We start from the raw sequence: 24,598 nt of genomic DNA, 5'->3' as shown, positions 1-24,598 counted from the left end.
TGAACTTGTGCACAAAACTTGTCCTTGACCCTGATAGTGTCATTGCTGTAGCTCTTAAGTTCTTTGGAGAACTCTTGGAGTGGTAGAGAGACCAGCACCAATATGTTTCCAAATTAACAATGGTTATTGGAGAGCGTTTGAGAAACCACTAGCCCTGTGTTGACAGCTACTGTCAGCATGAGGACCCTATTGTAGATTGGAAAAACGACCTGTACATGTAGTACATCTGGAGGGAAAACAGTGGATGCCTCATCTGATCCTGAATACTGGGGGGTGAGCACAATCCTTGTTCATTTTGAGAGACAATTGGCAAATTTCTGTCTGACAAACATTTGTTATGGCAATAGTAGCCCTGTTGACACTGATACATCATGAAACAATTTCTGCAGGAGAATAGCTTTTGGAGACATTGCTTGCCCGCACTGTCTTTACCTGTGGGGAGTGACTAGGGCCAGTGTGGAGGCCAAGCCTGAGGCTGTGCCAGCAAGTTGGTTGGGTAGCAAACACCTGAGATAGGTCCAGCAATTGTGTTGAGAATCCAAAAGATTGTTCGAAAAGCTGTAGTGATGTGGGGGACACAATCATATACATAAATAAGGATGCAGCCTAAGATTGTGTGTTCTGGAGTTTAGCACACTGATAACAAGCCCCTGGACAGATCCTGTAACCTGGCTATCCACTCCCTATATGGTTGTGCAAAGAGCTTACGGTGGCTGAAAAACTTGTGATGGGTCACCACGATGTGTGCTTGGGAGCCAAATAGTCCAGTAAGCAAGACTTCAGACATTCATGCTGGAGGGCATGTGACTCAACCGCTGGGTTGAACTGTTGCAGTAGATGGTACACTTCAGCACCTGCATAGACCAAAAAGATCACGCACTGCTGAATGTTAACTATGATACCATGTGCCAGGAAATGTTGTTTGAGCCCGCTGCATAATTTCCCCATGGTTTTTATGTTGAATAGCTGGAATGGTTGGGGTGCTGTTCAAAATCCTGTCACCAGTGAATCATTGCATGTCAAGCCATAGGAAAGTTCTGGTGGAGGCATGTTGATTGTAACCATCTTCTCCAGCAGCAGCTCTTGACTCTGTTTATAGTGTAGACAGCAGTGACATTTGGGAAGCACTGTCCACCAGATCAGCAGCTGGTTGTGTAGCCATGCCGTCACAGAAAGTAAATGTCAGTTCACTCCGAACACTGGAGTTCCATGAATGAAAACATCATCCACCTGGGATGCAAGACACGCATGAAACCGAGTTCAACACAGAAAAACCCCTCGTCACCAGCTGATATGAGGTGCAGTGAGAACACAGCCTGGATAAAGAATGTTGAACAGGTATATTAATTAAGAGACAAATAAACTTAATCTCCACCTTGAAGCAAGTTCTACATGGATAGTACGTAGATAAGTTTAGTCAGCATTTAACACTTGAGTTACACAGTAATTGATGTTAGGGCAGAAGGCCCCAAGAAAATGTCAAAGGTAATTTCCAGATTCACTTGAGAATAAGAAGTTAATAACACAAAGCCTTATGACAACTAATACTAAAGTCCACACATGTCCCCAGTGCATAAGCAATGGCTTGGCAGAGATACTGACTTACTGACTGGAGTAAAACATAAAAGGTCATGACTATTCCTTAGTGAGAATTCTGATAGATGATTCACCATTGTGGGCGGCTCCTGGCCGAAAGAACACAAAGGACTGGACTGAACTGAAGTGAACCGAACAGAACTGGCATGACCTTGACGCCAGCCTAAATACTGTGTAGTTGCCAGTATATAGCCAGGTGTATTTGCAGCCAAGTGACTGTGCGGAGGCACCTTTGATAGTGACCATGCCATCACCTAGTGACACGGTGGGCGAGTGAAACCTTCAGGGTGGTGTTTGCTGCGGCTCTGCTATGTACATCACACTCTCATCACCATTGCGTGGTTGTTTGCTATGTAATAAGGAGTATTGTCCCAGTGCAGCATTCGCGACCTTTCCTTAAATTCAAATGAGCTCTTCCTTCCAGTATGTATGTCTTCTCATCCTTCTCATTTTAACATTTGTTTTGAATACATTTATTGTGTCTTTTGCTCTTTTTTTCCCCACAACCTTTGCAAATGCAAATGGAAGTTCCACTCCGTTAAACACGTCACACAAATACTAGTACATCCTAGTGCCTGAAATTTGTTCCTTCACATCTTACTCTCCACATGCACAGCACATGTAACAGATTACTTTCCACATACCAGCCATCACCTTTTGCAATGTAGCTGTGACTAGGCTTCTTGTATCTAATAACATCAGCAGCTTATCAAAGACTTTATCATCATTTACTGGTTGTGAGGTCCCACAAGATTTGATTTTGTTTTCCCATAACATCATTCAGTAAGGCTCATGCACTGTCTCTTATATATTGTATCTGCCACTGGGCCTACACCAGTTGTTTTCCTCATGCCAGGAACGCAACAATGAGATTGTGCCTGTATTTATATTGCTATCTGCTAGGTCATCCTTCTGTGTTAGTAGGTAACCCACATTGAGCACTGCAGTAAGTCAGAGTGAATTTTTAACTGCTCACCACTCCAGAATGGATTGTTTTGAACCACACTAAAAATTATGCTGTATGCTATTTTCAAATTGAATTGAATTTTTGAATTCTGAAGAAGACTTCATCATTTTGTACCCCTTTTAAGTTACTGCCTCATTCACATCCTTTAATAATAACTTCATTTCATTCTTTATCTGTCGTTACCTCCTTCATTTAATATTTTACATCACTGATAAGTGACTGGATTAGGTTCTCTTCTTCGTACATCTTGCTCATGAGGCAAATGCTTGCTTTTTGGTGTACATTTCCTGTCATTTCTGTGAAATGTGCCATGCAGTCTGGTAGTCTAACTACAAAGTTAGCTCTTAGTACTTCACTCTTAAATCTATAGTTCACTTGTTTGAACTTTTCCTCGGTACTGCATTTACATTTTTTACTTCTTGGGGTCTTCATCAAACTTTATGAAGAAGTCTTATTTTTTATTTTGTTCATAACTAGTTCAGCAGCTGCAGAATATTTCAACAGAGATAAAAAGTCGGTCATCAGCTGCATAAGAAAACCTTTATGTGGTTCAATTTACTGGTTTCAACAGTTTAAACTGTTATCTTCGGAACTGAAATAGACTCAAATCATTGGTAAGACAACATCAAAAGAAGACTCAGATGGTAGTATCCTACAATGGACTGGAAAAAAATACATACGTAAAGCAAGTATGTTAAAAACAAATGTAAAAAGAATGAACAGCAGATATTAAACGGGTTTGGTACAACAAATTTAAAACTGTTAAGCTTGAGAGCCACAACATACTTTTGTTACAGAATCAATAAAATAGTGACAAGAATGAGAAGCCATACAACAGACAAATATATCATATCTGAGATACGTAGCATTCAGTGCAATGGGTGCCTGAGCTATTATATAGAACACACAGAGAAGGCTTTAAAACCCATTTTTGTGAGCACTTACTCGAGAAATACATTCATTTTAATAAATCAACTTGTGCACAACTTCCTCGAACTGAAAAACACACCTTCCTCCATCCATCCTTACTTGGTATGGAAGCTTTGCATATATTCAACAAAGGGCGCAAAATGAATCTTTTAGAAGAAGTTGAAATTTATAAACATTCCTGCCGTAACTATGTGGATTTGCTGAATGAACTACTTGCACTCAAAAACTTGTTGTTGTTTTCATTGTATAGCTTCTCTTTTAAATGATTTACAGTAACCTATTTCCTGTCCAACTCATGTTGTATCTAATTACAAATTCGAAGCTTGCTTGATCACAGATTTTAAAGTCATTTCAGTTTATCATTTATCCAATATGTACTAATGACTTTTATGTAACATGGATTTTTTACGTTCTGATGAGGTCTTCTTGGTATAGCCACAAACTACTACATGTTTATTTTTAATATGTAACTATGCTGTACACATTAGATTTCACTAAACATCTAGATAAGCTACAGGCACAGTTCTATGCACCAAGTTAACTTGTAAAAACATGCTGGACCCTCCTGCATGCCTGCGATTCGACGGCGTCCACTACCTGGTATTGAAGCTCACTTACTTTTGTTTCCTGCCAACGTAGATCCAGCGGCTAGCCTCGTCTCCAGGATACTGAACAGTTCAGCGTATCATCAATGTTCCGGTGGCCCATGGCACCATCATAAACATGGCACATTTCTTTAGCTCCCTTTACATAGTAAATATGTTATTTTTTATATGTCTGTTTGTTTAACACTAGATGCATGGATTACTGTCTTTTTAACTGCTTTCGTTAATCATTTTATATGGTTTGATGTATCCTTGCATTTAACAAATATTTTAGCAGACTTTATTACACTTTATGTGTACACTAGCATTCCCACTTTGTATGTAGGTGCGTTCGATACCCTTCATGTCAACAGTTTGTTGACTTTTTTTGCGTGTACTACGTACAGTTTGCAATTTAACAGTTCATTGTTTGCTACTCATTGCAACATATAATATACTTTTAGCAATTCACTCTATTTTATTGATGCTGTAACTAAGGTATCTTGTGGCTCTCAGCTTAATTATTTTACATTGGTTGAAACAAACTATCTTACTGCTCGATCTTTGTACATTTGTTTTTAACCTACATGCTTTACATATTTATTTTTTGCCAAGCCTTTGTAAAACACAACTGTCCGAGTCTTATTTTGATGTTGGCTTAATGATTAGAGCCTAATTCCATTTCTGAAGATAACAATTAAAACTGTTGACACTGGTAAAGTGAACCAGGTAAAGGGTCTCTTGTTCAACGGACAACTGACTTTTTTTACAATCACTGTGTCTGCTGGGGCTGCATTATTCCCCAGTTCTGCCTTAAATTCTCATCTGCTGTTCATAAGCGTGTCCATTTCTCTGGTTGCTGTTCTGACAAACTGCTTTGGAAAAATTTTCAGATTTATTGCTTTTGGTTGCAAAATAAAGTTGAACTCTACCAAATTTTAATGCTGTCGACACAGTGCCAATAATATGTTGCCAGGTTTGTGAACTAAATTGAGGACAGTCAACACCATTTACAAAGACCCATTTAAAAAAGGAATAGCTCTTGAAAAATCAAGAAAATAATTTTTTATGCAATCACAGATAACTTACAAGGAATTTCTTTCAAAAGATCCATCATAGCTATGTCACTGATCTTTGAGAAATGACAAAGATTGATCACCATACTCAGTAGATGTCACTAATCACAAGTATAAATTGTGTATGGACCGCCCTCTGCTGGGCTGGAAAGACCCTACTAATTTGTCAGGATGCAGTTTGAGGACCTGTGCAGAGTCGTTAGATGCAGTAGAACAGTATTCAAATTTATTATATTTATTGCTGAAAATACAGGTTGTTTCTAATCTGCTAAATCCAAAAGGAGACTTGCTGCTGCCAAGAACATTGTGTCAGCATGAAGTGGAAGCTGATGAATACCAGTTGCAGTGGTTTAGAGTCCTGCTGGTGAGGAAGGAATGCCCCATCGGTAGTTCTGCTTTTGGAGATGGCAGTAACCAAGATGTGTGTGTTTCTATTCACACGCTATTTTTGGGAGTTCTCGATCCCTCCCAGATCACTGCCTGCATTTTCTCATCAGATGGATTGCAATGTCAAACACCATGTAGTTTTGCTGAGTGCTGAACTGGTCCGCCGGGACTGTAGACCATCAGACCCGTGCAGTGCCTGGAGTTTAGGGCAGCTACCATTCTGGACGGGAGTGTTGTTGGTAGACTGTAAGTCTATCCATCAACACTGGTTGCTGTGCTGGCATCAATACTGGATGCTTAAATCCTTCAGTTGTTCCTTTGGTTCTCTGATTGTCTCATAAAACAGCAAGTGCAAGATCAACACCAGAAAAATCTCTCTCACAAAGTGTTAGTATATGACAACCAGAGAACAGATTGTGAATGACATGAATGCCATCAGTCCTACCAATTGGGTGCCAGAAGCTTGTGGGAGTGGAGTATTTATGTCCCCAAGGAGAGACTCTGCTCTACCACATAATTTGTAATGACCGAATTGTTTCTGCTCTTCCCAAGTCATCAACGTTCTTCAGTTGCGCTACATTTGCTTAATGAATTTGTTGTAAGGTCTTCACTATGTAGTCAAGCTCTTGCTAGCCATTGTTACATCCTTCCTAGTGTCTCCTTGGCAACGTTATGGATGTAATGAAGGCGATTCTGTGTGCACTGCTGTAACCATTTTCCACAGAATGGCTTGCAGTCTCTCTGGCAAGAGTGGCAAGGTGGCTGATATGCCTGACCCAGTAACAGTGTTGAAATGTTTAGACTTCCTGGCTGGCACCACTTCCTCATGGTTGAGTAATGCTGCCTGTCTCCAAACTTAGGAAATGTTTACTGTCACATTCCCTTGCTAATTTTATCACGTAACAATTTTATTAAGTCAAACAGCATCTAACCTATTTGTTTCACTTTAGAATTCCTGCATTTCCATGAAACTTGTTTGTCTCATCTTGCTGAAATTTTGGGTCCAGTAGCTGATCTGTCTATAATACCAATGGCTGAAAACACATCCCATTGTTAGGTAGCAGTAGCTCTGCATCTAGATGGTTAAAGAACTGATTCTTGGCTGAGCCCTCTGGCCACTTAATGAAATTGACAGATGCTATGTTAATGGTACCCCATCTCTGCTTCATCACCACCACTTCACACCACTTCACATCACATCACATCACAAGTTTTTTGCCTGCACATTCAAGTTCATTAACCTTGCAACTGGTAATTGTGTATGTTTTCATATGGACAGAGGAAAAGCCATTCCAAGACTGCACGTCACTCTGAGATAAATGGAGGGATCCATTTTGGGAATTACTGAGAGAGGTAATAAAACAAACAAATGGATCAGGTAATTATAACTGTAATAAAAATGAAATGGAGATGGGCAGATCATAGAAACAGGCAAATGGATGTCCATGGATTCCAAGAGACAAGAAAAGGCTGACAAAATTACTTAGTGGAAGGTGGGTCAGTGACAGAAAAACTTGCAGAACTGACAAGGATGATCGTAATACATGGGAAAGTTAGACGGTGGCATTTTTCAGCAGCGGATGTCGATTGCTCATGGCGGCGGCGGCGGCTGCGGCTGCTGCTGCTGTTGGTGGTGGTGGTGGTGGTGGTGGTGGTGACAACAGTGATTATGACAACGGTGGTGATGGCAATGGCGATGGTGATGGTGATTGGCTCACATGTTAATAGCACTGTTTGTCCATCCATTCAGACCTGCATCATTTGGCTTCACAAAGCTGATTTAACTCCCAACCTGGACACCCCATTGTAGAAAAAATTTGACATCTCTCTCTCTCTCTCTCTCTCTCTCTCTCTGTCTGAGGGTATTCTGAGTATACAGTATCAACTGTTTTCTGTATCTTCTCCATATTTTGTTCGTGGACTATGCCACAGTATTATTATATCACTACAGTGATGAGCCAGAGCATTATGACCACCTTCCTAATAGGCAGAATTTTTACCTTTGACACGTATAACAGCAGTGACATATCGTGGCATGGAAGCTTGGTGCCTTGCATGAGATGACCCATGGATGCACATGAATGTTCCCAGAGCATAGTGGAGTCACTACGATATACATGTCAAGTAGCTGTTTCCCCTGAAGATTCATGCTCTCTCATCAGCATGATGAAGTAGGTACTGGGATTCATCATGTCATGTAACATTCTGCCACGGCAATGACATCCAGTGCCTATGGTTAAATGCCCATTTCAGTTGTAATTGCTGATGTCGTGGTGTTAACATTAGCACAGGCGTGAGGCCCATTGTTTGGAGTGTTCGGTGCAATGTGTGTTCAGACACATTTGTACTCTGCCCAGCATTAAAGTCTGATGTTAGTTCCTCCAAAGTTTGTTGCCTGTCTGGTTGTACCAATGTGCCCAGCCTACAACGTCCAGCATGTGCAATGGTAGGTGACTGCCCAACCCCGCGACATCCAGCTGTAGTGTCACCTTGGTTTTGCCACAGCTGAAGACCTTCACCACAGCACTCCTCAAACACTCGACAAGTCGTGCAGTTTCCAAAATGCTCGTGCCAAGCCTTTGGGCCATTACTATCTGCCCTCAGTCAAACTAAGATAGATCATGTGCCTTCTGCATTCTACACATGGACAGCACACTCATTGATACTACATGCACTGTGCAGGTGTCTGACCAGCAGCCATTGCTCACCAGGTGACGGTACTATCGCCTCAAAGAGTTGATATTGATAATATGTCGGTGGTTATAATGTTCTGGCTGATCAGTGTATTAACCAAAAAAAATGAACAGTCATTGCTCAGACATGATCCTGCTGACATATCTGTCTCAGGTTTAGCTTCACATGGCAAGAATTTGTAACACAATGAGCAATGCTAACTGCATTTATTGTTATTTGAAAGAATACGTTATATGCAGAATGTTGATGCTAGTGTTGTAACACTTCTGTGCGCGGCGCGCGCAGCAACCTTCACTTGCACAAAAGTTTGCCAGCATTCTTAGGGAAAGCCATTATTTGCTTGATTTCATGCATAGAAAGACTTCAGAAAGGAACGGGGCGACGTTGACTGGTAAAAGGCAAGAAATTTTTTTTATAATGACTCATTAAGGATGTACTGGACAGTGTTTTCTGTGCCACTAGTTCACCTGGCCTAGTTTGTAGGATTCAGTTACTGAAAAAAAGCTGTTATTCTAATAGCAGGTGTAATGTGGAAGAGGCTTGCAGTGTTGCCCGTAACCTTTGCTCACCCCATACCCTTTCCATTCTAGTTATTCTCCACCCTGTTATTCTCACTCTGCTTGGTTTGTTACCAAAGTTAATGTAAATTTTTGTCACTGTCACTGAAAAAGAAAGCTTTATATATGTCTCTGTCACCACCCAATATTGTACTATCTGACCCTTTCATTTGTTCATCCATCAATCCAGCCAGCCAGGCATCGATCATGTTCCATGTATCCCACAATTTGTCAAGGATGTTTAGACTACTCTGCAGAAGTTTAATTGGAAAGCCCTTACACATTCTCCATACAATCCTGATCCCTCCCCATGCAATTGCCATATTTTTGGAGCCCTGCAAAAAGACTTAAGTGACCATCAATTTGCTTCATATGAAGAAGTGCACACCAGGGTACAATCACGGTTCCGTAAGCAACAGTAATCCACGAAGGCATTGACTGTCTTGCCTCATAGTGGGATAAATATATTAACAGTTATGCAGTTACTTTATAGTAAACAGTTTATTACTTTTTTCCACGTGTCTCATTTTCATGTGACTGCTCTGTATGCTTTTTGTTATGCTAGTTACATTTATTAAAATAAAATGGAAGAAAGCTGTTGCATCCTCAGTTATACCAAATAGTTGCTGCTTATCTACTGTTAGTAGCTTTCTATTTAGATGATTACAACAGTGTTGTACAAAGAAAAATATAGCTACACCTGTAAATACTACTTGCCATACAGCTTTTCAACAAGCACTGCTACTTGCCATGTGTCTAACAGAACTTTTCAGTTCCTGTTTCTAGATATTCAGAAAATTTGTAAAACAAATGGGTAATGAGACTTGTTTCTAATATCCTTTTGAATTGGTAGGGTTTCCCAATTTCCTCGTGTATGTTGGCTGGAAGCTAGTTAAATATATAATCGCCAGAGTACTTAACTCCATTCTGAACCACTTTTGTAGGCAATTTTGAAAAGACTGGAGGAAATGAAACAGTTCTCTTAGTTATCTCCAGTTATCTTATAGATCAGTGCTAATATAAAATATGCAAGTCTGTCAGAAAATCATAAGTAATTGATCACAAAGATGGCTTAAGGGCAGTTATATGGAACTGGCACAAGATTTTAATATTCAGCTATAAACCCCATCGTAGCCAACAGAATTGTTATTTTTAGTGACCTCATAATTTTTGTAATCTCCTTAGGGGTTGAATTTTTGAAACTAATGTTCTTGTTAGTGCATGCAGTGTCTACAAAGACAAAGTAATGTATCTATATTTGGTTGTTTGTTAAAGGATGGGATGTTGGCTGTGACTGTGAAGAAGTGATCATTGAATGTTATGGCCAATGATTTGAATGTGTTACCATTTCCGTTAGTGCTATTTTGCGGGATTCTAATTTCATTTGGGTTACTATTTCTGTTAGTTTGTTGCTTAATAAGGTCCAAAATAGTTTTTACTTTACTCTTGTAGCATTGTAATTTTTGAGTGTAGTTTTGGTTTTTTAATAAGACGGGGAATTTTGCAATACTGGTGAAATTGGAGTTTCAATTGTTGACTGCAGGTTGCCTTCAATTTTTGTAAATCTTTCTTATTAACTAAAGATGCTTTAATCCTTGGAGCTATTCATCCCTTATCCTTACTGCTGTTCAGTTTCCCCTTGTTTGTTTTATTTGCCTCCTTGCCAAAACGGGTGATTTTCTGACATTTAATGTTGAAAATTGCATCATGTATTAGTCATCTTCAGATGAATGTTTGCCTGTCCTCATTTATCATTTTCCTTTCATTTAATGTCTCTTGAATATTTAACAGCATTTGTTTCATAGGTACCCAAGGGAGCATTACTTCTTGGGCCTCCAGGATGTGGAAAAACCCTTCTTGCCAAAGCTGTTGCAACAGAGGCTAATGTTCCTTTCTTATCAATGAATGGTTCAGAGTTTATTGAGATGATTGGAGGCCTTGGAGCTGCAAGAGTGAGGTAAAGATCTTTATTTGCAGTGTACTACAACAATAATAATATCTAGCAACTGTGTTTCCAGAAGTAGGAGGTGCGTATAGACCGGGAGGGGGGGGGGGGGGGGGGGGAGGGTTGGTTGGTTAGAGAGGTGTGCATTCATGGACAAATTCTAAAAGGTTCTGTACACAATAACAGCACAAAATGTCATTAAGGTTTCATGTTCACCAAGTAGGTTTCCCCTGTATGGATTGTGGGTTTGACCCTTTCTCAATAATAATAATAATAATAATAATAATAATAATAATTCGCATGAAAGGCCTTAAATGGTTTCACATTGTTAAAGTTTTGCACTAGTTTGTACAAATCACTTTGCAAAAATGGTTTTAATACTGTTTAATTTTCCCACCATGGGCTATATTGTTGAAAGAATTTCAGCCACCCATGGATTCTTGGTAAATGCACTTTGATGTGGTACTCAGCTGTTTCTGCTACTTTTTGTAGCCGGCCGGTGTGGCCGAGGGGTTCTAGGCGCTTCAGTCTGGAACTGCGTGACTGCTATGGTCGCAGGTTCAAATCCTGCCTCGGGCATGGATGTGTGTGGTGTCCTCAGGTTAGTTAGGTTTAAGTAGTTCTAAGTTCTAGGGGACTGATGACCTCAGATGTTAAGTCCCATAGTGCTCAGAGCCATTTTATTTTTTGTATTTTGATATGTTTCATCAATGATTCTTAAATTCCAGGCTTTAGTGATTCTTACAGGAGAGAAACGGCTATAAGTCACAGGCTGCACATGTGAAAAACAAGTTGATGCCTTTGCAACCCAGTGTGACTACGTCTAAGAGGTTAATGTTGCAGTATACTAATTGTTCTTACTGGTCTTGGTCAGAATGGGAAAATGAATGGGAACCAGGTCGTGTGGTAATGTTGGGAGAAAACCTTCAAAAGAAAAGACTGTTTCCAGTTGCCAGTGGAGGTTTTATTTCTCCAAAAGCCTATACCATTGGGGTACACTGAAATCAAACTATCTATAACAACAGGAGGCTGCCACAGTTAAATTGAGAAGCATTGCCCACCCCCCCCCCCCCCCCTGCCCCCAAAGGGAAGAACTAGCAATATTCTTTTTAAGCAGACACCAGCTGCAGAGTCCCATAATTCAGTCCCATAGCTAAGAAAGGGGTAAATTGTTTGGTAGTAAACTTTTTATTGTTTGGGTAGGAACTACCTCCTTGAGCTGGCTAAGGAGATATAAGCTACTACTGACTTTTTCAGTGTTCAAAATTAATGTGGTTTGTCCATTGCAGATTTTCACCAACATACACACCTATACATTTACAGCTGCCCATCCATTAGGAGTTTTGAACAGCCATGTTGTTAGAGTAGAGAAGATTGAGAATATTTCATGGAAATGAACAAAGTGATCCAGTTGCTAGTGTGGTCACAGCAGCAAAATTAGTTTTTAGTGACAAAAAAAAAACTCTCTTCTCTTGGGATCTGTTACTCTAAGGGACTGACCTGTATGCTGCCTTTCTAAACATTTCGTTTTGCTGACTCTGAATTAAGCTCAGATTCTGAAAACTTAATAACTTGTCATATTGTTGTTAATCTAGCCCTGTTGCCTTAATTTTTTGCTATTTCTGAGCTAGCTGCTTCTGTGAGTACCAATATCTATATATATTTTGCTCACAAATAGATTTTATGTATACATTTAACTATTTCAGAGATCTCTTCAAAGAAGCAAGAAAACGTTCTCCTTGCATTATATATATAGATGAAATAGATGCAATTGGACGAAAAAGAAGTGGAGGAGTAGGCCAGTTTGATGGAGGAGTTGGTGAAGGAGAACAGACTCTGAATCAGCTGTTAGTGGAAATGGATGGAATGGCATCGAAGGAAGGTGTCATCATGCTTGCATCAACTAATAGGGCTGATGTGTTAGATAAGGTGAACTATATTTCATTTGCAATTTTTTTTGCCAAATTGTCTTTCCCCATTTCTCTAATCATGGATTAATCTTTTATTATTAGGCATTACTTCGACCTGGTAGATTTGATCGTCATATCCTAATTGACTTACCAACATTTGAAGAGCGGAAAGAGATTTTTGAGCAACATCTCAAGAGCATATGTCTATCAGAGCCTCCTGAGGTATACTCTAAAAGACTTGCATATTTAACACCTGGATTTAGTGGTGAGTTAATTGTTCTAAAGATTTGTTCTCCCGTTACAATTGTCCCCTGTTTAATATATCATTATGTCTTTTTGCCAGCACTTCAAACAAATACAGAAAATAACATCTCAAATGTTCCTAAATGATTTATTATTTGATGTTTGTACAGTACATTTACAAAGTAAAGGTAACTATCTTGAATAGATGTGATGTGACAAGAATTCACCACAGACCTTTTCAGCATAATATTATAGTTTCTGAAAATACCTGCTGAATTCCTTACTTTCTGGTGCCCTTTATCCAGCCAGTGCTGGGTCGATACTGGTATAGTTCTTCTCCAAGTTTGCAAAGAATCTTGTATAGGCTATTATTACGATGTGGTCACCACTCCCAAAGGCATTCTAAAGCTTCTGCCAGGCCCACCACCCCTTCCCCCTCCAGGGAGGAATCCATTTACCCTTCCACCTGCATCTAGTGTAATCACATGGTCTTATGTTGCATCTTTTTTGCAGTGTTTGCACATTGGGTATATGAGATGAAACATGCAAACCAGCTCAGTATTTATCTAGGTGGATGTGGAAACTGCCAAAAAACCACATCTAGGCTGGTTGGCATGCCTCCCCATATCCCAGAAGTGGGCAGTTTAATGCACTCTGGTATCTTGGCATGCATCTGCCTGAATATTCCACAAAATTTTGTAATTACCAGGCAGTAGCAGTTCTTGTCAACTGGAGAATTGCATTTTGTACCTGTTCACTGTTGGGAACTGTAAATAATCATTTTGCTTCTAGACATTCAGGCCATTTCACAACTCTGTGACAAACGGGCAAGAGAAGTTGACAGTGTGCGCAAAGTACACATACTTTTTACACTTTGACCGAATATTTTCAGTGGCTGGTATGGGTTCGATCCAGCAGACATTTACATTTGCGAAAATTAAAAATATTAAAAAATTAGAACACTAATAAAGAATTAACTACCTGATTCCAGTTTTGGAAGATACATGGAACAGTGAGATATCAATAAGTGAAAGTTTCTTGCAGATTAAAACTGTGTGCCGGACCAAGACTCAAATCTGGGACCTGGTACCTTGGTCCAGCTTATAGTTTTAAACTGCCAGGAAGTTTCACATTAGTTCAAACTCCACTGCAGAGTGAAAATTCATTCTGGATTTCAATAAGTGATTATGATTCCAGGAGAGATGGTGTCAACATAGGGATGTGCCCTTTCTTTAGTGGCCCAAAATGTCTGTGTTATGTCAAGCTCTTTGGTTGTAAAACATACAGGAATGCACCTGGGTGACATCTTAAACAAATGCCATTAATGACAGGGTGTGAACCTATTGAAATATTGGCAATTGTTGACAGTGTCACCCACTGCACTCCCATAAGTTATTTGAAGATTGAATATGCTGCGCAAAACTCGGGTCTCATATAAATCTTCATTTGTACTCTGCAACCATCATAAAGTTGCTGGTAGCACCAGAATCATTTCTCCCCTCTTCTTGACATCCAGAAACTGTCAGTAGAGTTTTATACCATCAGATGGTAAGCTAAACTGATGCATATGTAATATGGGGAAAGATATGTGGTGAGATTGAATACTTTCATGTGACAGAACTCAGTATGTCCCTCTCAAAGGGGAGGCATCATTAGGAGGACAGCTGTCATCTTTGTACCTCAAGGTAATGTGGTAGGGCCACTGCTGTTCTTGATATTTATAAATGACATAGCAGATAAAGTCTGTACCCATATGAGGCTGTTTGCAGATGACACTCTTGTGTTCAGGGATGTGACTTGTTAGAAACACAGCAAAATGCAGAGACACATGAAAGTGATAAATATGTTTGCAAAGGCTGCCAGGCAACCCTCATCATAAATAAATAAATATAATGTAATGTGTACAGTAATTAAATGAAAGGATCCATTATTGTTTGCCTCCACAGTCAGTGATCAGTCACTGAAATCACCATCAATTATCAAGGAGTCCACATACCTTTTCTGACTAGTAGGAGGTCTGTGGGAAGAAGATTCAGTACTTTCCTGTGCAGACCCAAAGTTCTCTAATTTTTCTGTCCTTTCCATTATGCAAGATGCATGTCAGAGGAAAAGGGCTGGATATTTTTCTCATTGACATCAAAATGTGCAATATCAGCAGTTCGTACTAGATAGAATGATCAATAACCTGAAAACTGATTTGTCTCATTGTGACTTTTCAACTTGTACAGAGCATGCTATTATGAAATTGATTTTTCAGTGGGGACATGAGTAGAAGGGGATTGATGCAGCAGTGTGTGGATACTACATATACCCACCATCTTGGCCGTGTGGCTGTAGTGATGGTTCAAATGGTTCTGAGCACTATGGGACTTAACATCAGAGATCATCAGTCCCCTAGAAATTAGAACTACTTAAACCTAACTAACCTAAGGACGTCATACACATCCATGCCCGAGGCAGGATTCGAACCTGCGACCATAGCGGTCGCATGGTTCCAGACTGAAGCACCTTGAACCGCTCATCCATAACGGCCAGCGGCTGTAGTGAACCATCAAGTTATAGCTGTGGTATTGGCTGAACACTGAAGTGCTGCAACAGGTGTGGATCTGTCTGCATCAAAGGTTTAATAGTACCTGCTATGATTTCGACTGGGGGCATGGATATTATTGCATTACTTCTGTTGTCTGGAAACCACAAACTGTATTTGGGTACACAAGTTGTGCCAATGTAGAACCAACTGGGAAAATGAAGTGTTCCCGGATGAGACATGCTTCAAACTATGCTATAGTGATGGAATGATGTTACCTGTAAATGTACTTAGATTTGAGTAGGATGACTTCTCATACTTACGAATTTCTGCACCTAAAATATTCTTGTGTTATGACCGTATTGCTGCAGGTGCATTGGACCTCCTCGATGCTGCAGTCATGCACAATGCTGGAACTGAAATGCTTCAAGATATACGGAACTTTTATAAATAAATGTGAAGTGTGCAGTAATCACAGGAGATGAAGTACCTGTTTAAGCTTTTGTGCACATTCCAGGCATCATCGTCTCAGGTTTGAGTAACACAGCAAGCCCAGAATAAATGCCCATAGTGTATCAATACCGCAAGAGATACACACAGAAATAGACAAAATCTGTACAAGATTCTTGTAACAAGCTGTCAAACTGACATATGCTGTCTTATGTGATGTTCCCTATATTGTAAAGTTTTAAATAAAAGAACAAGTTATATTTTATGGAACAATCTCCAGGAGAAATCCCACAGGTACTTCATCTCCTGCGATTACTGCCCCACCTTGAAGTCCCTCTGTACACTCATTACAAGCAAAAATACACAACAAAACATCCAGACAGTTCCATGCTCGTAACTACTAAACCAGTATGTCACTTAAAGATTGCTTTCAGCATTTGTCGGATTGATAGACGTAGGGTTAAGCGGCACTGTAACAGTGTTATATGTTACATCACAATGGCCATATATGTGTTAGACATTACCACTGTGTCTCCAATCTGACAGCATGCTTTGTTGAGCAACAGACTGGAAAAACAGGAGATTTGATTGTTGAAGGTGCTATTGTGTACACACAATTTTGACTTCATGTGTATTGATAGCAACCAGAACTGCAGCTGCTACATAAGTGAGGTTTTACAGTCAGAGGTGGTACCTCTTCTGCAGGTAGCTCCCCATGCCATATTTCCACTGGATAATGCCCAACCATAAAAAATAAAGAATGTGATAGACTTCTTCGAACAGCAATAGGTGCACCTGCTTATCTGGTTTTCCCATTCAGCTGACTTGCCTGGAATGTGACTGGCTTGCAGAGTGCTGTCTGTCAGAGTGTACTAAAAGGAAGTAGGAAAGTTTGTCAGGTGCACCATTGGGAGGCTCTGGAGGAAAGCAGAAAAGTAGAGGAACACAGAGGACTGGTGGATGCACAACAGAGACCAATGCACAGTGAAGGTGAGGGGACTCGAACTAGGAGGAGGGGGTGGAAACTGTTGGGTGTAGGGTATGGGAACAGTAGGTTATCGTAGGTTGAGGTTGGCATAATTTTGGGAGTGCAGAATGTGTTGTAAGGATAACGCCTATCTGTGCAGTTCAGAATAGCTAGTGGTTGAGGGAAGGATCCAGATGGCCGGGGTGGTGAAGCAGCCATTGAAATCAACCATATTATGTTCAGCTGTGTCACAGTTAGGGCTGTGTGTTGTGTCACAGGATGATCCACTTAGCTCTTCACCACAATTTGGCAGTGACTATTCATCCTGATGGACAGCTGGTTTGTAGCCAAACAAATATAAAAAATTGTGCAATGATTCCAGCACACATGGCTGCTTTCACACATGGCCCAGCTGCTTATGGGGTAGGATAATCCTGTGACAGGACTGGAATAGGAGGTATTGGTTGGATGGTTTGGACAGGTCTTCCATATGGATATGATCCCTTTGTCAAGGTGCTGGGATTGGGAGTAGCATAGGAATGGACTAGGATGTTGTGGAGGTTGGGTGGGTGATGGAACACCATTTTAGGAGGGGTAGGAAGGATCTTGGTGAGGACATCCATCATTTCAGGGCATCGTGATAGATGATTAAAGCCCTGCCGAAGGACGTGGTTCATTTGTTCTAGTCTGGGGTGGTAATGTGTGATGAAGGGGAGGGGGGAAAGGGGCTTCTGTGTATCACCACATACCTCCAATCCTCTCACAACCCCAGGAACCAACTAAAAAGGAGCATCATGTATGGCCAAGGAATATGATGCATCCCAATAATTGAAATTTTCAGTTACACCTTTTCGGCATGCTGCCAGTTACACCTTTTTGGGATGATGCCAGAAGATACTTTTAGTCATCCCCAGCCCTTTGCAGCATTGCCTTCAACACAGATTTTTGAGTTACCATTATTTTTGTGATTTTGATTGATTTATGGAAAACAAATATTAAAATCATCAAGAGCATTCCGTGTTCTGGAAAATAATACCATCACTACAGTGTGATGAGTTGTAAGCAGAGATATGTAAAGAAATGAAATTTAGAGGAAGAAAACAGGTTATAATCTGAAGAGGACAACTGTTATCAATACAGGCTTCTGACTAAGAACATTGCCAAATACTAACTACACTGTTTCTGCATATGTCATCGTCATCATCATCATCATGAGGGAGAGACGAACTGTATGACCCTTCTTATGGAACTTATGTGTCTCTGAACTGTGCAAAATGACATAGTGGTGGAGGCTCAGTAACACTTGTGGTAGGACAGTGGTTCTAATCCCTTTCCATCAAACCAGACTTAGGTTTTCTGTGGTTTCCCAGATCTCTTAATATAAACGCCAGGAGGTTTTCTCTGAAAAGATCATAGCTGATTTCTTTCCCCAGTATGAACATGCACTCCACCTTTAATTGAGAGAATGTTAAACGTAATTTTCCTTCCTTCCTTTTTTTTTTTTTTTTTTTTAATAGCCCCTGGACTAGAAAATTATAACACAGTGCAAGTCTGTTCTTCTGTCATCAGGTAACAGATTTTTCAGTGATTCCCAGATGTTTGGCTAACTTTATCACCAGGAAAACAACATAAGTAAAAAGAAAATTAATAGTTTTTTGTCAGCAGATATTGCCGTTTTGAAGGGCTATCATTGTCAGCACAAACAAGTTGTGCTTTGACCACTGTAAGTTCATTTTTTGCAAAGCTAGCATTGTTTCCTCTGTATCTGACAAGGATATCAAAACTTCATAAATGATTCCACTACGCCTTTGGTTGTATGAGATGCCATCACAAGGTTCTTATATGAGGATGCAATACACCCTTTTAAGCCTCTAATGAGAGATGGCATTCATCATGCCATCTGCTTGGGTATTGTCAACACCAGACTGGACCATTTCACTTGAATTAGTGGTAACTTTCATCCAAGTCCTTTAACAAGCTAGAGTGCAATGTAAAGATTGTATGTCTCTGCCACTTGTCTTCCTTGTTTATAAAATCTTCCATGCTGTAATTTGTTTGCTCTTTATATGCTCTTCAAAGTTCACTTCTGTGAACTGCATTTTATTTTGAAACCAAAGCCAACTAATATGTGGTATTTTCAAACAAGCTTTGTCTGTGACAAGGCAACATATAGTGTGATCTGTACTTTTTTCATAAGTATATCCAACAGATTCTTTTGGAAAGATGTTGTTTTTCAGCTCAAAGAGGACTATTTCATGCATCAACATACAAAGAATTGTTATTAATAGATGCTTTTGAATAATGGTTTGCATGATACCCAGTTGTTTGTTGCCAACATAGCTCACATGATTTTCTTCTGTAGCTTAAATACTTTGAGGTGGTTTGCATTTTCATACCCCAAAAAATTATGCCGTAGCCAAAAATTTATATAAAGTATGCATTATAAATAGTTTTCTTAACAGCTACTCTAGTTTTACATTATTTGGAACTGTCATTGCATAAGCAAAACAGTTTAATTGCTTCACTAAGCACTACATCATCATTCCATGACAAGTTTTTATTTATAACAACTCCAAGATACAAGGGGTGTTCAATAAGTACTTCAGTAATTTTTTCCTCAACCAGTTTTGGTTGAAAAAATGCAGAATTCGTTGTGAGGCAGCATGGAATATTCCCACTTCAGCCCCTTTAGTTTCATAAAGTTCCGATACATGGCAACTCTATGTGTTGTCTTCCAAGCAGAGATCTGTTCATAGAGTTCCTTTTGCAGAAAACTGGAGTACCACAGATATTCGTAAGCATTTGTAGAATATCTGCATAGACCTGACTGAACAAAAGCATGGTGTGTCGTTGGGCAAGGCGCCTGTCATCATCACAACAAGGTCGTGCAAACTTGTCCAATCTCCAGCGTGCTGGCTGGCCACAAACAGCTGTGGCTCCTGCAGTGTAGGAACACACAGACACTCTCATTCAAAGTGATGAACGGATCACAAACAAACTCCTCATTTCACAACAGTATGTCTCTATTGTTAGTCCACCAGTTGAGGTATGCAAAGGCGTGTGCCTGCTGGATTGCCCACTACCTAACAGAAGACCATAAAGTACAACACAGGACCAGCTGCGCAGAATTGCATGTGCATTAGGGGGCTGATTGTGACAATTTTTTGTCAAACATTATCATAGGTGATGAAACACAGATTCATCACTTTAAACCAGAAGAAAAATGGCAATCCACAGAGTAATGCCACACCAACTCCACTCCAAAAAAAAGAAGTTCAAAGCCGCAACCTGAGCTGGTAAAGTCATGGTGGCAGTCTTCTGGGACTCTGAGGGGTTATTCTGTTTGATGTCCTCTCTCAATGCGCAACTGTCAACTCAGAAGTGTATTCTGCTACCCCCAGGAAATTGAAAAAAATGACTTCAACGTGTTCATCACCACAAAAATGTAAATGAACTGCTCCTTCTCCATGACAATGCAAGGCCTCACACAAAACTGTACACTCAGGAGCAGCTCACAAAACTTCATTGGACTGTTTTTCCTCATCCAATTTACAGTCCGGATCTCGCGTCTTCCAACTTCTGTTTGACCCAATAAAGGATGCACTCTGTGGGAAGTAGTATGTGGATGTCGGAGAGGTTATTGATGCAGCAAAATGTTGGCTCTGACATCATCAGTATAGTGGCACCATGCGGACATACAGGCCCTCGCAGTAAGGCGGAGGAAAGCCGTTGCATTGAAGGGAGATTATGTTGAAAAATGGTATTTTGTAGGCAGAAGAGTGGGGAATAATATGGGGTATTGCAATCCTGAATAAAACTAACATGCTTTAAGAAAAAGATATGTTGCAGTACTTATTAAAGCCCCTTGTGTTTATCAGAATCTGCAGTGATCAGTTCTTTGACCTCATAATTTAACTGTGATCTATATTCAACAGTTTGTTTGCTCTCAAATGTATAATCTGTATTTCTGTAAAGTTGTTTCATAGCACTGTTATTTAGCCAAACTTCAAGTTCTTGAAGAGTTTGCTTAGTATTCACTTGTAGTTCTTTGTTGTGTTTACTGCAGACTACTGTTGTTGAGTCATATGCATACAGAATTATTTCTGAAGTTATCTACGTGGCACATTGTCTATGTAATCTAGGAACAATAACAGGCATATTATGGATTCCTGGGGTATGCCTGCTTGTATCTCCTTCCAACTAGAACAGGTGCTGTCACCATTTTGTGACGTAACTATCCTCTAATTTCTACTTTTGACACAGAATGAGAATCAGCTTTAAGGTTTTCCGTGGAAACCATAAACAGGCATTTTGTGAGCTTATGGTTTATCACATTAAATAGTTCAGTTAGGTCAGGAAAGATACTGTATAAACACAATTTATCAAGTCATTTGCTTATTTCCACTGGACTCGCATTCGGTAAGACGATGGTTCAATCCCGTGTCCGGCCATCTTGATTTAGGTTTCCATGATTTCCCTAAATCGCTCCAGGCAAATGCCGGGATGGTTCCTTCGAAAGGGCACGGCTGACTTCCTTCCACGTCCTTTCCTAATCCGATGAGACCGATGACCTCGCTGTCTGGTCTCCTCCCCCAAAACAATCCAACCCAACCCATTTACTGATTTTGATGGTTGGTTCTGTAATAGCATGCAGAATACTTTGTCCCTTTCTAAATCCGTAGTGATTATTCAGAGTAATGTTATGAGTTTTGTTACACCTTTCTAATTGATCATGCAGCATTTGCTCAAATATTCTAAAAAAAGTTGATAATATTGATATTGGTCATCATGTCTGCCCCTCTTGTGGAGAGGTTAAATTTCTGCAAATTTCAGTGCATTGGGAAAGCAGTCTCATCAAATGACTGGTTTATTCTCTGGCAGAGTTGGGGTGCAATACTTTGACATCCTGCTTTTGTTATTATTATTATTATTATTATTATTATAAGGTCTTCACCCGTAACCCTGGGCATGGGTTCCGTGTTATACCCCACGGGATTGGGTTCCTGCCTGAACTCGGCCATCTTAGCACTCAAGCCTACTGAAGTGTAGGATGCCCACCCCCACGACATGGATGCGCCAGACAGGAATTACCTTAGTGGAGGAATGGGGAAGGGCACCCTACCTCCCTGGAGCCTGGTTAATGATTGTGTATGGTGCCACAATTATACCACAATCCAAGCAGTTAGAAGAAAAAATGGAGCATGGAGAAAGTGGTGGAAAACTAAAAATGATGAAGACCATAAAAGATATATAGAGGAAAAGGAGTGCAAAGAAATAGTGGAAACAACAAAGAAAAAGGCATGGGAAGAGTTTACAAAAAAACTTGAAGATGTGAAGAGCAATAAGAAAATGTTCTATAATATGATGAAAAATAAAAGGAAGGCATCTGAAGGTGAAGTCCCAGTAAAGATGGAAACAGAGGACGGTACAATTATTGAAGATCCAGGGAATATAAAAGATCTCTGGAAAGAATATTTTAAGAAGCTGTTAAATGCTGAGGAACAGGTACATGAGGAAACAACAAATAATGGAGAAATTGAGAGAAGTTGGGAAGCAGAATTAGGACAAATTACATGGGAAGAAATGGAAAAAGCTGTGAATAAGATGAAGGGGGGGGGGGGGGGGAAGCCCCAGGACCTGATGAAGTATTAGTGGACATGATAAGAGCAGCAGGTCCAGTGGGAATGCAGTGGCTGTATAGAGTACTATCAAGCGTGTGGAGAAATAGTACAATACCTGATGACTGGAGAACAGGAGACATTGTTCCCATCTTCAAGAAAGGCAATAAAAGACTTTGTAAAAACTACAGAGGAATAACCCTTATGAGTCATACAGCCAATATTCTTGAAAGAATTTTACTAAATCGATTAAGTGAAAAGATAGAAAAGGAGCTGAATGAAGAACAGCATGGGTTTAGAAAAGGAAGAAGCACGATCAACCTGATATTTTCTATCCGTCAACTGATGGAAAAAAGTTGGGAGTATAACAAAAGTGTGATAATGGTTTTTATAGACATAGAAAAGGCATATGACTCAGTTGACAGGGAAAGACTCTGGGAAGAAATGAAGAAGATGGATATAGAAGATGAATACATTAATGTTATACAGACAATGTACAGAGGACACAATTGTAGAATTAGAACACCATTGGGGGACTATGAATACTTCGAAATAAGACAAGGACTTAAGCAAGGAAGTATTCTATCTCCTGCACTTTTTAATGTTGTGATGGAGGGAATGAATAGGGCAGTTAAAGATATAGTAAAAGAAAAAGACAAAAAGATGATTTTTGCAGGTGATATGGTAATATGGGGTGATAGAGGTAGATGTACAGTTACAGCTTGACGCGTGGAAGGAAATAATGAAAAGTTATGGATTAAAAATAAATAAAGATAAGAGTGAAGTAATGATATTTGGAAGAGAGAAAGGGATCAACGGAAATATTACCTTGAATGGAGAACCCCTCAAAGTGGTAGAAAGTTTCACTTATTTCGGGAGTGAAATATCTAGGAATGGAAGAATAACTAACGAAATTAATAGGAGATTACAGAAGGGAGGCAATTTCTACCAAACAATAAAACACCTGATTTTGAATAATGAAGTTTCAGAAAGAACAAAACTCCTTATGTGTAAGAATTATTACATCCCTATTGTCACCTATGGTGGAGAAACATGGACAGTGACAGAAAGGGACTGGAGTAGACTGCAAGCAGGGGAAATGAAATTTCTCAGAGCAGTTAAGGGAAAAACAAGAATGGACAGGGTAAGGAATGTAGAGATTAGGAAGGACCTTAAACAAGAAAGTATGAGAGAAGAAATTGAAAGAAAGAGATTAAGATGGTATGGGCATCTTAAGAGGATGCATGGGCAGAGACTCCCCAAAATTATGGAAGAACTAAAGATGGATGGGAAAAGACCTAGAGGGCGCCCAAGAACACGGTGGAAAATGGGAGTGAGAATATCTGTAGAAAGGAGAGGTGTGACCTGGCAGCAAGTGGAGGAAGAAAAGTGGTGGGAGGACCGTGCCAAATGGAGAGGACTCATCAGCACCCAGACCCGGCAGTAGCTGGAGCGGGATTCGGATATATAGATAGACCTCCAGTTTACAAATTTAAAACGTGTTAAGGATTTTGGAATGCTAGCCACCAAAAATTTGTGGTGCAGCATGTTGGGATTTATGTGAGGAGGAGAGAAGTCATCCATTTTATCTGAAGTTCTAAAGGACTGTAGAACCTCACTAATCCATCCCCTATACAACCAGGAGCATGGTCGGAACTCAAAACAGGTCGGATTATCTGAGGAACACTTGTATTGACCCATAACATCACACTACAGTACAGCACAATTTTAATGTTCATCTTGAAATACTGTCTGGAACATTGTTACATGTTAAAACACTAATAAAATGAAAAGATAAAGATTCACAGACTATGAAATCTTACATGAAAGTGTAATGCATAGTAGTACCTGTTCTATAAAATATATCTGTATTGTACAGTAAGACGTTACTACTGTGAGTGAAAGTTTAACATCTGTATACATCTTGTTGAAGCACTGCAGTGACATGCAGCTGATTTGCGCATAACTTTTACAATATGAGAAATCACACAGTAAAAAATGTTCTGCTCTTAAGCAGAACAGAAAAAGTCTCTAATGTTCTTTTGCTTAGCATATGTCAACTTTGATTTTGCAACAGTGTTCTGCCATTTCCTAATCCACAAAATATCTATTGGAGGCACACCCAGAGATTTGTTTGATTTATTGAA

General features: G+C 39.9%; 1 protein-coding gene across 1 annotated transcript in view; it reads left to right on the top strand.

Annotated features, from left to right (window-relative positions):
• The window catches only part of LOC124613007 (paraplegin), an 88,603-nt gene that overhangs the window by 37,467 nt on the left and 26,538 nt on the right, over window positions 1–24,598 (top strand). Inside the window, exons 6-8 of the mRNA XM_047141561.1 lie at window positions 10,597–10,748; window positions 12,443–12,665; window positions 12,749–12,911. Coding sequence (XP_046997517.1) covers window positions 10,597–10,748; window positions 12,443–12,665; window positions 12,749–12,911 — 538 coding nt within the window. The remainder of the gene's footprint in view (window positions 1–10,596; window positions 10,749–12,442; window positions 12,666–12,748; window positions 12,912–24,598) is intronic.

This window comes from Schistocerca americana, chromosome 4 (genome assembly GCF_021461395.2).
Source record: "Schistocerca americana isolate TAMUIC-IGC-003095 chromosome 4, iqSchAmer2.1, whole genome shotgun sequence".
Lineage (NCBI taxonomy): Eukaryota > Metazoa > Arthropoda > Insecta > Orthoptera > Acrididae > Schistocerca > Schistocerca americana.
Note: the sequence above shows the minus strand (reverse complement) of the source record. Positions and strands in the feature narration are given on the sequence as shown.